General features: G+C 40.3%; 2 protein-coding genes across 2 annotated transcripts in view; both read left to right on the plus strand.

Annotated features, from left to right (window-relative positions):
- Positions 1–486: 486 nt before the first annotated feature.
- Positions 487–9,112, plus strand: LOC121913173 (zinc finger protein 135-like). Its single transcript, XM_042435862.1, has 3 exons — positions 487–896; positions 6,593–6,904; positions 7,612–9,112. Exons 1-3 carry the CDS (start codon positions 710–712, stop codon positions 8,547–8,549), a joined length of 1,437 nt encoding a protein of 478 aa, XP_042291796.1. The 5' UTR covers positions 487–709; the 3' UTR covers positions 8,550–9,112.
- Positions 9,113–15,480: 6,368 nt separating this feature from the next.
- Positions 15,481–17,571, plus strand: part of npr1a (natriuretic peptide receptor 1a) — a 41,522-nt gene continuing 39,431 nt past the window's right edge. Inside the window, exon 1 of the mRNA XM_042435807.1 lies at positions 15,481–15,795. The gene's annotated coding sequence lies outside the window, so the exon portion shown is untranslated. The remainder of the gene's footprint in view (positions 15,796–17,571) is intronic.

Consider the following 17,571-nt stretch of genomic DNA (forward strand, 5'->3'; position numbering starts at 1 on the left):
GGTGTGAGGTCCTGTTTACAGGTTAAGTTCACTGAATTACTATGATTTCCGCTTAAAATTTCAGAATAAAAGCTCTAATATGACATTCATCAGAGTGTGATGATTTAATGAAAATGTATAAAGAAACTTAAAAACGTTCTTGAGGTCCATGGAGGAGTTCTTTGGATCTTTAAAAGGCATTGGTGGAAATAAGTACATTTACTCAAGTACTGTACTTAAGTACAGTTTCGAGGTACTTGAGTATTTCCATGTGATGCTACTTTATACTTCCACTCCACTACATTTCAGAGGGAAAATTACAATGCTTTAATTTCTATAAATGTTCAAATGATCCAATATTTCAGCAAAAATCAAAGATTAGAGAAAAAGTCCAAAAACTGAAAACAGATTTGTGTATCAGAACTTTGTTTTTTCTTCTTTCCTCTCCCATTAATCATCTCACCACCCCTCAGATTTATCTGCTGACCCTTCGGAGGGGCCCGACCCCTAGGTTGGGAACCACTGGACTACACTATTGGTACTTTTACTGCAAAGGATCCATAGACTGAGTACGTCTTCCTGTTAAAATGTCCCAATGTGATTTTATTGTGCAGACTTCCTGCCTGCTGCCGTGTAAAAGTGTGTACTTTAACTGTTTCTGCTCAGCCGACATTAAACCTGCAACAGCAGCTTCTTCCCTCTCTGAGTCTCTGAGTTTCATGGTGGAAACATGCTGAAGCTCGACGTGTTGCGGCTGTTTGTCGATCAGCGGCTGACGGCGGCGACAGACGACATTTTCCGGCTTTTTGCCAGAACGATCGCCGAGTATGAAGACGAAGTTCTCCGGTCAAAACAGGAGATCGACCGTCAAAGGAAGCTGCTGGAGGCGGCGGGACGACCGGGGGACACACCGCCAGGTCGGTGGACAGAAACGTCTCTCTGCTGTTTGTTTGGTTTGATGAGGAAAATGTCCGCTGAGTGTGTGACGTAGTGTCTGTTTCCCGCCAGATGTCGCTACTGCCGTTAGATAGATCCAAACAGTTTCATTCAAATATAAACAGAAACTTTACTGTAGTAAAAATACCAATACAGCAATACAGCAATGTAAAATAGTCCATTACAAGTGAAAGTCCCGCATGAAAAATCCTACTACAGTAAAAGTACATAAGTATTATGAGCTTGATGTAGTTAAAGTATTGCAGTAAAAGTACATAAGCATTATGAGCTTGATGTAGTTAAAGTATTGCAGTAAAAGTACATAAGTATTATGAGCTTGATGTAGTTAAAGTATTGCAGTAAAAGTACATAAGTATTATGAGCTTGATGTAGTTAAAGTATTGCAGTAAAAGTACATAAGTATTATGAGCTTGATGTAGTTAAAGTATTGCAGTAAAAGTACATAAGTATTATGAGCTTGATGTAGTTAAAGTATTGCAGTAAAAGTAGTGGTTTGGTCCCTCTGACTGATATATTATTATATATGACATCATTAGATTATTAATAGTGAAGCATCAGTGTTAGAGCAGCATGTTACTGTTGTAGCTGCTGGAGGTGGAGCTAGTTTACACTACTTTATATACAGTTAGCTAGTTTAGTCCAGTGGTTCCCAACCTAGGGGTCGGGCCCCTCCAAAGGGTCAGCAGATAAATCTGAGGGGTGGTGAGATGATTAATGGGAGAGGAAAGAAGAAAAAACAAAGTTCTGATACACAAATCTGTTTTCAGTTTTTGGACTTTTTCTCTAATCTTTGATTTTTGCTGAAATATTGGATCATTTGAACATTTATTGAAATGAAAGCATGTGAGAAGTTTAGAGGGAAAATTCGCTAACTCTCATTTTAATTTCACATTTTCTCCAGAAGCTTTGAATGAGACAGAAGAAAATACTTTGCTCACTCTTGAAAGAAAACATCTTTATTGATTATGTAAAGCTTCAGATTGTTCACACATCCAATCAGTAAAGTCTGTTAAATGACTCTTGTTTAATGATTTCATGTTCAGATTCATTTCATCCACACAATCAGTTAGTTTAACCCAGAATGTCAGCTATGTACAAGAACATAATAAATGATTATTATCATGATAATTACAGTTTGATTGTACTTTTTTAATGAATTTACAAAGTGATGAGAACAAAATATCTATGATGAAGGAAGTTCTGCTGTTTTCTCTGTTTTAAGAAACAACAGCACACAAATACATCAATACAAACATGAAACTAACATTTAGAACAAAGAGAAGTTTATATTTTCATCTGAAGAAACGTCAGTGAAGGTAAAAGACGTCATCATGAGCAGCGATAGCCTCCATGGATAAAAACACACAGGAAAAAGTCACATTTAAAGAAACTGAAAACATCAACAGAACAACAAATGAAAAGAATAAAGTGTTGATAATCCCAGTTTGATTGACAGCTGATCTCTGTGCAGTTCAGAAACACCACAGCAACGAGCTCTCAGAAACAATGGAGACAAAAACATGAAGAATTACAACAGAATCTGACACATGAAGTCTGAAATGACTTCTGTCTATTTGAGTTTACACAACTCAGCTGTGGATCCAATATAAAGCCCAAGTCCAGCATAGAGAGGCTGAGTGAATGTGGTCTGGACTCTGTAGAGGAGAGTCATGGTTTTAGAGACGCTGTAGAAGGACAGAATACCTGCTGTGTGATCCAGGTACACTCCTACTCTGGAGGAATCAGGACCTGAGATGAAAGTTGAGATATCATTGAACCAAAATATAAAACTGTTCCTGTCACAATCTAAAGACCAAGATTTGCTATTATGTCCAAATCCAGAGTCGCACCCTGCTTTGCTGATATTCTTGTATGCGACTGCTACCTCAACACATCCCCCGCTCCACTCCACCTCCCAGTAACAACGTCCAGTCAGACTCTCGCTACTCAGGACCTGCCAACTTCCAGTGAATCTGTCTGGGTGACTAGAATAAGACGTATATTTATATGTTCGTTCTACTTTTCTGTTCCCCTCAGATATGAACAAAGATGTGTGTGCTGTGTTTGGATCCAGGGTGATTTCACGTGAATATTTTAAGAATCCAGCTCTGGTCTTGGGTTCTGGTTGTGGCAGTAAAACCTCCACTTCAGTCCCCGTTGGTGAGATGTTTGTCCATTTCTCCCACAGGATGTCCAGTAGTTGATCTCTGAGCTCTGACACAGCTGCTGTCACATCCTCAAAGTGTCTCAGAGGACGGATATTGATGCTGGATGAGTCTGTAGGTTCACTGAGTTGTGACAGTGAGGGGTAGTTGTGTAGAAACTGGTTGTGATCCTCTGTGTGTGAAAGCTTCTTCAGTTCAGCGTCTTTCCTCTTCAGCTCAGTGATCTCCTGCTCCAGCTTCTCCTGAAGCTCTTTGACTCGACTCACTTCAGTTTCCTGCTGGGATCTGATCTGCTGCTTCACATCAGAGCTTCTTTTCTGGATGAGATGGATAAGCTCAGTGAAGATCTTCTCACTGTCCTTCACTGCTTTATCAGCAGAGCGACTGACGGCCTTCAACTCCCGTCGAAGCAGCTTCACATCTTTCTCTCTGTCCTGGATTCTCTGCTGGATGTTTTGTCGACTCACCTCGAGCTCTCTCTGCCTCTCAGTCCTTTCTGCTGCAGCTGAGACTGTGTCGTGGCCTTTATGTTCCTCCACAGAGCAGAGATAACAGATACTCTGCTGATCAGTACGGCAGAACATCTTCATCACCTCATCATGACGAGAGCAGATGTTCTCCTGGAGCTTCTCCGAGGGGTCGACCAGCTTGTGTTTCTTTAATGGACCTACATCATAATGAGGCTGGAGGTGATTCTCACAGTAAGAGACGAGACACACCAGACAGGACTTGAGGGCTTTCAGCTTCCTCCCAGTGCAGACATCACAGGCCACATCTTCAGGTCCAGCATAGCAGTGATCAGCAGAAGCAGCTTTGAGTCCAGTGTTCTTCAGCTGCTCCACTAAAGCTGCTAACATGGTGCTTTTCACCAGGACAGGCCTCGGTATGCAGGTGTGTTTGCACTGAGGGCAGCTGTAGATCTTCTTCTGATCCTCTCCATCCCAGAAGCTTTTAATACAGCCCATGCAGTAGCTGTGTCCACAGGGAATAGTCACCGGATCCTTCAGTAGATCCAGACAGATCGAACAAGAGAAGGTTTCTTGGTCCAGCTGGACTCCTTTCTGCGCCATGTCTGCTCTCAGTAGCAACGACTGTCTGAGTTTCACTTCCTGAGAAGTGAAAGAACTTTGAGCTCTGATCTGAGCAACATGTGTTTCTGCAGTGAATGCAGCCTGCAGCTCTTATACTGCATCACATGTTGGTTACACCCATCTGCAAACTGTAGATCTGAAGGGGAGGGAACCAGGAAGTGGAGCTTGTTGTGTTTAAAGGGGCAGGGACGGTTATCAGGACGAGGAGCAGCACTGTGAATTAAAACTGTTTCCTCAGTTACAGTGAAGTCTCAGTTAAAACCTCATTAAAACATCATTAACATCATCCCAAAGGACATGAATGAAACAGATCAACTGATGGAGTTCATTTGTTGATTAGTATGAATTGATGAATCTAGAAAGTGGATGTACTTTGTTTGTTTTTACATTTGATTAATATGATCCTTTTAGTTTTCTCAGAACTAATCAACAGACATCACACTCCAGTGTTTTATTTTCATCGTCCCAGTACAGTATTAAAGCTTTATTGATCATTGTTAAGAGCATGATTCACATTGGGGGACTAAAGAACTGTGTTGTGTTCTTGATAACTGTGGACTGACTCAGCATGTGACGGAGTCCACAAACAACAAGGGAAACACTCTGGACTTAATCATCTCCAAGAGTCTGAACATTTCTAAGGTTGTGGTGACTGATGTTGTGCTCTCTCTGATCATTCCTGTGCTTTCTTTGAGAGTGCTATCTCCGTGCACACAAATGTTCAGACAGAGGTAATCACAAAACTATATATCACTGAAAACACCAGTGAAATATTTATTCAGGCTTTCTCTTCCACACCCACCCTCTCTTGGGTCTCAGTCAATGATCTTGTAGATGATTTCAGTTCTAAAATTACCGATGTTATTGATGCCATTGCACCCACTAAGCTGAAGCTTGTCTCTGGTAGCTAAAGATCTCTATGGAGAAACGCCGCGCTGGTCAGAATAGAAGAAAGAGTGTCGAAAAGCTGAACACAGGTGGTGAAAAACATTATATTGTATTTGAATGTCTCTTTACGTTGCCTTGTGTTGCTTTTATATTCTGTCTTGATGCCTTTTAAGCTCTATGTAAAGCACTTTAAAATGCCTTGTTGTGCTGTACAAATAAACTTGAAGCATCAACCTTAAATAAAAGCTGCTTCAAACACACCGTGTTCAACTTGAACTTCAGTAACTGTTAATACAAACTGCAAAATAAACCAGAACACAGCGAAAACTAAAGTCAAAGCTCCAGTCAGTGAAGATCATAATCCAAACCACCAATAAAGACTTTAATAATAATCACTAATAAAGGCTTTAATTTCAGCTTTTTTATTTAAAAGATTCACCACAAGCTGCCATTCTATCTCCTGTGTTGTTTTCTTTGAATACCAAAGAGTTTAAAATCCACAGACTCTCACTTTAACTGACTAAAGTCTGCTGACAATACGGCACTGATGGCTTCTGTGTGAAGGCGACACTGCAACTCGTTTCTCTGCAGCAGTGCTGTTTGAAATAAAAGCAGGTAAAACCACAGAGTTCATCTTATCAACCTTTTAACAATCACGAGATCCTCTGTAGAAACTGTCAGCAGCAGCGCTGGAAGAAGTACTGAGATCCTTTACTGCAGTAAAAGTACCGATACAGAATAAAAAATACTCCTTTACAAGTGAAGTCCTGCATGAAAAATCCTACTCAAGTTGTCCGCGGGCCAAATTTGACTCATTTTCAAATGTTTTTATATCAGAAATATTGGTTTCTTCCATGTAATTGCCATAAAATAACATGGATGGTTCCATACTATGATCTTCGCAAATAAAATTAATAATCACTACTTTCTTTGAATTGTGGATGTTTATTCAAATTTATAGCATCTGTGGTCCTCCTGGGTCAAGTATGACCTGGCCACCACTAGGTGGTGCAATGGGTCAGAGTATTATACTTTCCAGCACACACACACACACTCTGACAGTTTTTCAGACACTAAAGGCAACAATCTCTTCAGTCATTTGCAGTACAGCAGCTGGACAGTCAAGAGGACGCTGTGTATTAAACTAAAACTGTAGGACAACAGTGGAGGACTGTATGTTGTTTCAGTAGAGAATTGTCTGATTGTGACTGTTGGAAGTCAGAGATCATCAGAGTTTAATATCTGAACCAAAATTAACAGAAACTTTAATTTGATTCTCTTATAAAAACAACATGTTTCCACAGATTCACCAAGAAATCTAACAAACAAAAACACACAGATTCATAAAACATGAACAGAAACACAAATTAAAAACAAAATGTTCTGAATCAAACTGAAACATGAAACTGAATAAAAATAATAAAGTAAGAAATTTTTAAAAAATCAGTGAGTGTTGAAACTGTCTCATGTCTAATAAAACTCTCTAAATATCAGCTGTTTCCTCCTCTACAGCTGCTCTGCAGATTTTCACCACAGAAGAAGAGTGGCAGGTAAGGGGGCGGAGCCCCAGTTTACGCATTAAACAGGAAGAGGATGGAGCTGCAGCTGAACCTGAGATGGCAGACTCCAAGTTCACACCAAGTCCTGCTTGGCAGAGGGAGACACCAGAGGAAAACCTGACTGCTTCGTCCAATCAGATCCAGTCTTGGACAGAGGCGGGGCCTGACAACACACAGGAAATGTTCAGTGTCAAACAGGAAGTGGTTGAGGATCACATGATGCTGGAGGCTGCAGTCCGAGCGGAGATCAGCTGCCAGCAGGAGGGTTGGTGGAGACAAAATTCTGTTATTTATTTCCTGTTCTGATGTCGGATATTAAACATGGTCAAAGTTCCAAAACTTGAGGTAAACATATGTAGAAAAGCTGCCTGCAAGTCAATACTCAGGGCTTCAACCTAACAAGCTGACGTCAGCTCGTCACATATACTAGCCTTGGTTGCTAAGGTGGTTGCTAAGGTGTTTCCATGTGTTGTTAGTGTTGCCCACTCTTGAAGACTTTGAGAAGTTGACGTTTGGAGTAAAGAAGGAGAAAAAGAAGTGAAATCCTGCTGCTATAGTTTGTTTACGTAGCCTCCTGAGCCGGAGGAAGCTTCCTGAAGCTGACCAATCAGAACAGAGTGGGCTCATCAGGAGGCGGGGCCTTAAAGAGACAGCAGCTAAAACAGCCTGTTTCAGACAGAGGCTGAACTGAGGGGCTGCATAAAGGACCAGTAGAAGATAAATAAGGAGTTTTTAACTGGAAATCATGCAAAGATATTCCAGTAGAGCCCCAGAATATAAATATAGAGCTGGAAATGTGCAGAATATGTGTCCTTTAAAGTAACGATGGAGTGGATGTCACTCGACAACTACAGAAACAAGTGACAGGAGTTTAAATGTCATCGATGTCAAAATGTCAATCATTTATTTTTCTAATAAAAACATAAATCAGCAGTTTTTTTCAGTGTAAACTCAGTTGTTCTTCTTCTTCAGGTGTTCTGCAGATTTTCACCACAGAAGAAGAGCAGGAGGTGAGGGGGCGGAGCCTCATTCTGAATCACCTGCATGTTAAACAGGAAGAGGGCGGAGCTGAACCTGAGGAGTCGGACACCAAGTTCACACCGAGTCTTGATTGGCTGGAGAGCGGCGGCGATGACGAGAGAGGCTCTTCATCCAATCAGACCCAGTCTCACAGAGGGGAGGAGCTTCTTCGCACCGAGGACGTCGTCCAATCAGAGTCGTCTGCTGAGGATGCCGACGCAGCTGCAGACCAACATACCAGCGCTCAGTCTGAACCAGGTCTACAGAGGACGAGGGGGGCGGGGCCTCCTGCCTGCAGCAGCTGTGGCAGAGAGTTCAGCTCTCAGAGGACGCTGAGAAAACACATCCGACGCAGCTCGTCTCAGAACCAGGACCAGATGACCTGCAGCCGCCGCAGACCCAACGCCCCCTTTGTGAGTCCGGTCAAGTCCTTCAGCTGCAGGATCTGCGGGACTTCCTTCTACACGCAGGGGATTCTGGTCCGGCATGCCGAGTCACACTGCAGGGAGCCGGAGAGCCGGTGCGGCGCCTGTGGGGACCATCTGGACTCGGCTGAGAGCCTCAGAGACCACCTGCGGTCCCACAAGGAGCTGGGCAGCACCTGCGACGTCTGCGGCAGGAAGTGCACTTCCATCAGGAGGATGGAAATCCACCGCCGGGTCCACACCGGGGAGAAACCTTACCGCTGTGCCTTCTGCAGCCGCGACTTCAGCAGGAAGGAGAGTCTGGAGAGACACCTGAAGGTCCACAGCGGGGAGAGGCCGCACATATGTGGACTCTGCAGGAGCACCTTCACCAGGAGGGCGTACCTGATCCAGCACCTGAAGACCGGCCACCCTGAGAGACCAGGGGTCGAACCTACAGCAGGGATTTATTTAGGAGATTGTTGATTTTATATTATTATTGTCACCTATAACTGATGTCCTGAGCCAGAATCAAACCTGTGACGTTACAGTGACACAGTTTAAACCAGCATTTCTCTGCTGACCAGGAACTTATTTATTGAATATTAAAGAGCCAGTATTGTGGAAAACAATAAACTGATGTTTGGGATGGATCAGGGTGATTTTGGAGCCTCCTGTGCTGTGAAATGACTCATTTCTATCTCCTCAGTCTTTTTAAGTTATTTGAAATGTTGAAATTTGCGGCTGCAGCGCGAGCGGCGTTGAGGCGGTGCTCATTACTACGTCACACCTGAAAGTCAAATCAAATCTGCAGGAAGCTTTAGCAGGAGTCTGCCCCCGGCACTACGCTGAGTGTTTACGTAACTTCTGTAGTCACAGTTTGCATCACAGCAGGATGACGAGCAAACACTGGAAGTGTTGCTGGTTGTTCAGCAGATAAAAAGTCTTACTGCCTGGTAAACATGCTACTGCTTTCATTAGGTCATATTCTGATTGGCTGGAGGTGTGGCCCGCACCTTCACCCCCAGCCAATAGGGTTAGGGTTAGTGTAGGAGGGTTAGGGTTAGGGTTAGGGTAGGAGGGTTAGGGTTAGGGTTAAGGCAGTAGGGTTAGGGTTAGTGTTGGAGGGTTAGGGTAGGAAGGTTAGGGTTAGGGTATGAAGGTTAGGATTAGGGTAGCAGGGTTAGGGTTAGTGTTGGAGGGTTAGGGTTAAGGTAGGAAGGTTAGGGTTAGGGTTGGAGGGTTAGGGTAGGAAGGTTAGGGTTAGGGTATGAAGGTTAGGATTAGGGTAGCAGGGTTAGGGTTAGTGTTGGAGGGTTAGGGTTAAGGTAGGAAGGTTAGGGTTAGGGTTGGAGGGTTAGGGTAGGAGGGTTAGGGTTAGGGTAGGAAGGTTAGGGTTGGAGGGTTAGGGTTAGGGTAGGAGAGTTAGGGTTAGGGTAGGAAGGTTAGGGTTAGGGTAGGAAGGTTAGGGTAGGAAGGTTAGGGTTAGGGTTGGAGGGTTAGGGTTAGGGTAGGAAGGTTAGGGTAGGAAGGTTAGGGTTAGGGTAGGAAGGTTAGGGTTAGGGTTGCAGGGTTAGGGTTAGGGTAGGAGGGTTAAGGTTAGGGTAGGAAGGTTAGGGTAGGAAGCTTAGGGTTAGGGTTGCAGGGTTAGGGTTAGGGTAGGAGGGTTAAGGTTAGGGTAGGACGGTTAGGGTTAGAGTTGGAGGGTTAGGGTAGGAAGGTTAGGGTTAGGGTAGGAGGGTTAGGGTTAGGGTAGGAGGGTTAGGGTTAGGGTAGGAAGGTTAGGGTTGGAGGGTTAGGGTTAGGGTAGGAAGATTAGGGTTAGGGTAGGAGGGTTAGGGTTAGGGTAGGAAGGTTAGGGTTAGGGTTAGGGTAGGAAGGTTAGGGTTAGGGTAGGACGGTTAGGGTTAGGGTAGGAGGGTTAGGGTTAGGGTAGGAAGGTTAGGGTTAGGGTAGGACGGTTAGGGTAGGAAGGTAAGGGTTAGGGTTGGAGGGTTAGGGTTAGGGCAGGAAGGTTAGGGTTAGGGTTGGAGGGTTAGGGTTAGGGTAGGAAGGTTAGGGTTAGGGTAGGACGGTTAGGGTTAGGGTAGGAGGGTTAGGGTTAGGGTAGGAAGGTTAGGGTTAGGGTAGGACGGTTAGGGTTAGGGTAGGAAGGTAAGGGTTAGGGTAGGAAGGTTAGGGTTAGGGTTGGAGGGTTAGGGTTAGGGCAGGAAGGTTAGGGTTAGGGTTGGAGGGTTAGGGTTAGGGTAGGAAGGTTAGGGTTAGGGTAGGAAGGTTAGGGTTAGGGTAGGACGGTTAGGGTTAGGGTTGGAGGGTTAGGGTTAGGGTAGGAAGGTTAGGGTTAGGGTTAGGGTAGGAAGGTTAGGGTTAGGGTTGGAGGGTTAGGGTTAGGGTAGGACGGTTAGGGTTAGGGTAGGAAGGTTAGGGTTAGGGTTAGAGTAGGAGCTCATTTATAATACAGATTTTATGTAAATAGCTCCAGAAACAGCCTGCTGGAGGAGAGAGGGGAATCTTAGCTGTAAGGAAAGATGGGTTTAGAAAAATCTAAACAACGTTTGATGAATAAAATGTCATAGATATGTTTAAAATAGACTCAGTATTCATAAAAATGCATCAAAAAAAGGCCATGATACCAGATTTTAAATACAAGATCAGATCCTGATTCTGTTCAAGTTTAACAGATTGAAAGAAATGTGGTGAATACTTGTTTCATCCACTGCCATTAAACCGTCGCAGAAGAAGAAGAAGAGACACAACGAGATTACGTCATTAAAAGAGCGACAGTCAAATATGACATTTCTGTTGGTTTCATGTATTGATGTGAGGAAGGTTACAGTTTCCTCATCATCGCTCCACACAGATCTGACGTTTAAGTCACATGATTCATGTATGTCATCGTTTATTCACTCAGTCTGTTTATACTTGATTTTCATCCGCGCAACTTTTTTCAGCGTTTACAGTGTTATTTTATGTATTAACAGGTGGACAATAAACAGCTAAAACACACAACATGCAACATACATTTTATTGTGTTGTTCCCAAAGAGTGAAAAGTTGCAGACAGTCTTTTCTCATTTATTTTATGTCTCATTACTCATTCAAGTCATTTTTGGACTCATATTTCCGTGTTAATCTGGGAGACTCATGGTTGCTGTTACAGTACAGCTCGTCCTCACAACAAAACAACAGTAAAGGTCTTAAACTCATGCTGGCAAAAACCACTTATGGTTATGTTTACACCATCATGTGTTATGACCCGAAGAAGAGACGCTGTTCAGGTGACGTTTATATAAGGTGACTTCTCTCTCAGGAGGAGGCAGGACGGCAAAAAAGGCAAAAAGTGGCCTTTGCTGCAGGAGACGAGTGTTCACCTCCTGCTTCCAACCAAGTGTCACCGCGAAAGACACGATGAGACACCACAGCTCGAGTGTTCAAACCACAATCTAACCCGAACCAAGTGGTTTTTGTCTCCATCTGTCCTCTAGAGGGCGATGAAAACACTCATGTAGGTCGTTTTGGGAGTCATTGGAAGTAGACCTACTCTGTGTTGTTATGTTCTTATTTATTAAATGTTGAGTCTAACAACAGTGAAGTTCATAACTTGATAAAAACTGCTGTTTTTATGGGCAAACATCATATTCACAAAGTCAGATTTCTTTAGTTTCTTCCAAACAAAAACTTGTTTTATGTTGAAGTTCAGACGTTCTCTTCAGAAACACTGTGGACGACATTACCAGATGATGATTCTTATTCACTCTTTAAATTATATTTATTTATTTTTGTCTTTTAATTTCTGTGTTGTGTGTTTTTTATATTGTAGTTTTATTTCTGCTTGTGTCTTTGTGATCTGTTTATTTTATTTTTTCTCCATTGTTTTGTAATATTACTGTGCTGGTAATTTTAAAAAAAAATTAAAAATATATGTTTTTTTAATTTTCAAAAAAAGACTTGCTTCCTGTGACGTCCTTTGGCGTGCTGCGTTCAAGTGCAACATTCACCGTCAGACAAGAGAAACAAAAACACATGAGTGTTTTTATTAACAAGAGAGTGGGAGGAGGAGTGTGTGTGTGTGTGTGTGTGTGAGTGAGTGTGTGTGTTTGTGTGTGTGTGTGTGTGTGTGTGTGTGTTTGTGTGTGTGTGTGTGTGTGTGTGTGTGTGTAGGTGGGTGGTGATCATTTCCAGGAAGAGGTACAGAGGGGGAGAGAATGTATGTGTGTGTTACTAAGTGACTTCCTGGTCCACCGGGTGTATCCTGTCAAAACACACTCACGACCCTCTGAGTGTGTGTGTGTGTGTGTGTGTGTGTGTGTGTGTGTGTGTGTGTGTGTGTGTGTGTTGTTCATTAACTTCATTTAATGTCTCAGAATGAAAACATTCAAAACTACAATCAGAAAAACAGATTTTATTACAGGGTCAAAGGTCAGACTGAGGCAGAAACTGAACATTTCAAACATTAAACTTTAACAGCTGATTCAGCTTCAGCTCAGTTTAATCTTCATCATCATCTTCATCATCACAGGGTCTGTGTTGTTTTGGTTTCTCGTAGGTGATGTTAAATGTGGAGCTGCAACCTATTAATTCAATCGCCAATTATTTTGATAATCGCTTTGAGTCATTATTTTTAAAGAAAAATCAAAACAACTTTACAATTTAATTTAAATTTGTTACACAAAAGAATTTTTATTTATTTTGATTGTATTATTTATGTGACAGGGACGATGCAAGCAGCCATTGTTACATTTATATTTGTAGAAAGTAGAAATTCATCTTCAGTATCACATCATTCACATCATACATCACAAAAAGTAAAACATTTTACACTTTATTAGATGCAACTTCCTGAAAAGAAAAAAAGAAATTGCTAGAAAGACCAATTTAAGAAGTAAATGCAGGAACACAAGACTCAAAACAACGTTGGCTTGTCTATTAATCACCGCTTTAACTGAATGATTTGTTTGTCCAAGTGTCCAAATTCTCTGATTTCAGCTTCTTAAATGTGAATATTTTCTGGTTTCTTTAGTCTCTATGACAGTAAACTGAACATCTTTGTGTTGTGGACAAAACAAGACATTTAAGGATCTTGGATTTGATGGACCAAACAACTAACCGATTAATCAATAAAATAATCGTTCGTTGCAGCTCTACGGTTTGTTCGGTTCTCATGAAACTGTCGTTCTGTTATTAACACTTTAAAGATTTCTCATTTGTGTTGTTTAAAAGTTGAGCTTCACAGTTTATCCTCGACTCCACAACGCCGTCCTACAAACACGATGACTGCGTTTGACTTTATAGGCGAGTATGAGGTCATGGAGGTCATGAGGTCATAGAGGTCATGAGGTCAGCAGCTCAATCCACAGCGAAATAACCTGAACATATAAATCACATCAGACATACTGTACAACTACTGTTCTCCTTCATAATAATAATAATAATATGATGATGATAATAATGTTTATTTATAGAGCACATTTCAAGGCAGCAAAATGAAACAGACAAATCATAAAATCAGCAGGTTTTAAAAAAAAAACAATTCAAGATAAAAGAAAATATAAATAAATGTAATATTACTCTTTATGCCTAAATTTCACTTGTTGTTAAATATTAGACTTTTGAATGTTCTTTTAAATCGCAAATGTATTTATTTTTAAATTAGAAATAATTCATTGTATTAATTTCAATATAAATTTAAATATCTAATATCCATGAGCTATAAATAATCAAATTGAAGTGTTTTTTTTAAACAAAGTGGTAAAAATAGAGCAACGAGCTGAACAAACATGTTGAGATATTAAATATTCAGCAGGTTTTTAGATGTTATGTTGTTTTATAGAATAATCTCCATAAAAAGACACCAAATTAAACTTTTCAGCCTCTCAGCCTGAAAACTTTAAACCTCTTTTCTCAACTGAAGACCATGCAATGTGGTTGAAAGCTCTGGACAAGATTTGGATATTTAAAGTTCTATGTGTGTGTAACAGTATTAAACAGCTTCTGCAGAGTTTAGATATTTATATGCTGAATAAACAATGAACTTGATGATCAACAGAAAAGAGTCTGAAGGACAAACTTTATCTTCACTTCATGAGGAAGAAAAACATCTTTACGTTTGTTCAGAGGACACGAGACGTCCTCACAAGTATAATAATCCACAAACACACACAGACTGAAATAGCAGCTCTAATCAGAGGAAGAAAGAAAAAAACCGACAGAACAATAGAAGAGGAAGAAAAGTCGACAGCAGCAAGAAAACTCACATCACTGATTCACTTATTTATTATAAGTTTATTAAAGTGAAACTACTAGAAAACTTTTGTCAGATTTATTTTGGAATAAAAAAACTCACAGAGAAGAGAAAGTGTGGAAGAAATACTCAGATACTTTACTGCAGTAAAAGTATCAAATACTCCATTACAAGTAAAAGTCCTGCATGAAAAATCCTCCTACAGTAAAAGTACATAAGTATTATGAGCTTGATGTAGTTAAAGTATTGCAGTAAAAGTACATAAGTATTATGAGCTTGATGTAGTTAAAGTATTGCAGTAAAAGTACATAAGTATTATGAGCTTGATGTAGTTAAAGTATTGCAGTAAAAGTACATAAGTATTATGAGCTTGATGTAGTTAAAGTATTGCAGTAAAAGTACATAAGTATTATGAGCTTGATGTAGTTAAAGTATTGCAGTAAAAGTACATAAGTATTATGAGCTTGATGTAGTTAAAGTATTGCAGTAAAAGTAGTGGTTTGGTCTCTCTGACTGATATATTATTATATATGACATCATTAGATTATTAATAGTGAAGCGAACCACTGGTTTCATCTTTAACAATGTGTTGTATTTTAAAAGCTTGTTATATTATCCATTGTGTCAAATCTTCATCTGAAAAGTAACTAAAGCTGTCAAATAAATGTAGTGGAGTAGAAAGTACAATATTTCCCTCTGAAATGTAGAAAGTAGCATCACATGGAAATACTCAAGTAGAGTACAAGTACCTCAAAACTGTAATTAAGTGCAGTACTTGAGTAAATGTACTTAGTTACTTTCAACCACTCGTTATATATCTGTGTACATATTATATATTTTTTATGAGTTGTATTTTTATGCAAACAAACAAATCAATAAAAATAAATACACATCTTGTTAAATTAAAATGTTTTTCTTTTGGATTTGTGAACAAAGCTGAGGGCCCCTCCGCCACCAGGGGGCCCCAAAACCAGCTGGAGCCCTTCTTTCTTTAGACGAGATTTAAACAGACGGAATGTCCCTTTAACAACAAAAACACGGACTGTCAGTTTTTATTTATTTTAAGTGTGAAAATGTTCAAATAAATCAAACTCTTCCTCGTGTGTAACTGATTATTAACTCTGCACTCCCAGGGGACAGGCACGCGCACGGGCATGACTACTAATACACACACACACGCACGAAGCAGCCCACCAGAGCGGAGCGTGCATGTGAGCGCGTGCCCGCCTCTGCCTCGCGGTGTGTGCGCGTGCAGACAGACAGAGGCTGCAGCCGGAACCTCACCGGGACGTTTTTTAAAGCCTTCGGTGTGCTGCAGTCACCGGGAGCAGAACCGGAAACGAACCGCAGATCCTTTTTTTCTTTCTTTTCATGTTGCCGTGGAAACATCTTCTTCTTCTTCTTTTTCTTCTTCTTCTTCTTCTTCGTCTGTTTGTTTGTGTTCTGCTGGAACATGAAGCTGCAGGAAGCGACTGACTGAAGATCTGAGCAGGTAAAGAACAACAACTACCTGAGCGCGAGACACGCAGACATGAAACACACTGAAAATCACTGTTCACGTTGTTCTCAGACACTTTCACTGTTATTTCTATGATTTCATCAAACTAAAGCTTGTTCTAGTCTCTCCAGACTAACATGTCAGAACTTGTCACATTCACATCGATTTGTACAAGAAACGAAACAATTGTGACGATTTTTAGATTAAAGCTTGTTGTGTGTAACACTGGCTCAAAATAACTAATTAATACTGGTTAAACTGGGACAACTTTGAACCCAGTGTGCAGAGAACATTCAGTGTGTTTTGATGTACATAGATAGATTGATAGATTGATAGATTGATTGATAGATTGATTGATAGATTGATAGATTGATTGATAGATTGATAGATTGAGTACTTTTTTAGTTCCAAACTGATATTATAAATCTAAATACAGGAACAGTGAGGTTGGAAAAAGAAACAAATGCAATTAAAGGCTAAATTAAATACCAAAACTAAATAGACTGAAAATAAATAGAATAACTAAAAATAGAATAGAGATTAGAGATATAACCGTAGCTATAATATGCTATTTGCTGTGTATACTTAGTTATTTATAGATTATTAGACATGAAAGTGACTCAGAAACAATAACAGACCTCACAGCGATGTTAATACTTCCAACATGGTTCTGGGTTAAAGGGCAGGATCCTAATTTTTCCAGTGTGTCCGTATGAGCAGTGAAAGAGGTTTTCCTCGCTGTAATCATTCCTCCTGTTCATACTGGATATTAAAAGATCCTTCAAATGTGCTTTCAATGGAAGTGATGGAGGCCAAAATCCACAGTGTGTCATTTAAAAGTCTGTGTGAAGCTTCTATTCAGCTTCATCAGTCTGAGTTAGTCATATCAAGTGGATATCTGACACATTTACAGTCTTTTTAGCATCAAATTCCCTCTTTGTGTTTCCTCGGACAGTGTTTCCCTGTTGAGCTGCAGGTGGAAGTATAGTAACAAAAAGAGGAACTTTGGCACTAAAAAGACTGTAACGTTGAAAGATATCTACTTGATTTGACTCATTTGGACGCTGAAGCTTCATATTAGCTTCAAATAAACTTTAAATACATTTTTACACAGAAGGAGGACTGTGGATTTACATTGTAAGGTCATTATGAAGGGATCTTCTAATGGTCAGTATGAACAGGAGGAATGATTACAGCAAGAAACACAGCTTTAATGTTCATTTAATGAGACCCAGAGAGAAAAGACAAATAACAGCCAGTATGTGTTACTGTTTATTCTACTGTTGGGTTATTTAGTCAAACTAAAGCTGGTTATAATCTGCTCTTTTGGTTATTGATCGTTGATAACTTGTGTGTCTTTTGAATGTCAGCTAACAATAAATCTACGACAGTTTTTTTGGATCAAAATAACAGATGGATACTGAGGAAAGTGAAGCTGCTGTTGTGTTGTTGCGACACTGAACTACACTGTGATTACAGTGTGTATAGATACATATACTGTATGTGTACATATATATATATATATATATATACACATATATACATATATATGTAGAGCTGCAACAAGTAGTAGATTAATCGATTAGGTGTCAACTATTCGATTCATTGTTTGGAGTCATTTTTGAAGTAAAATGAGAAAAACAAACTATTAATATAAAATATTGCAGATTAAATTCACAATAGAATAAATACAAATATAATGTTAGAAATAAGAATCTTCTAGATGATGAATATTCATGTTTTCTGTTGTAGAGACGTTATTATAGGATA

The sequence above is a fragment of the Thunnus maccoyii genome, chromosome 15 (genome assembly GCF_910596095.1).
Source record: "Thunnus maccoyii chromosome 15, fThuMac1.1, whole genome shotgun sequence".
NCBI classification, from domain to species: domain Eukaryota; kingdom Metazoa; phylum Chordata; class Actinopteri; order Scombriformes; family Scombridae; genus Thunnus; species Thunnus maccoyii.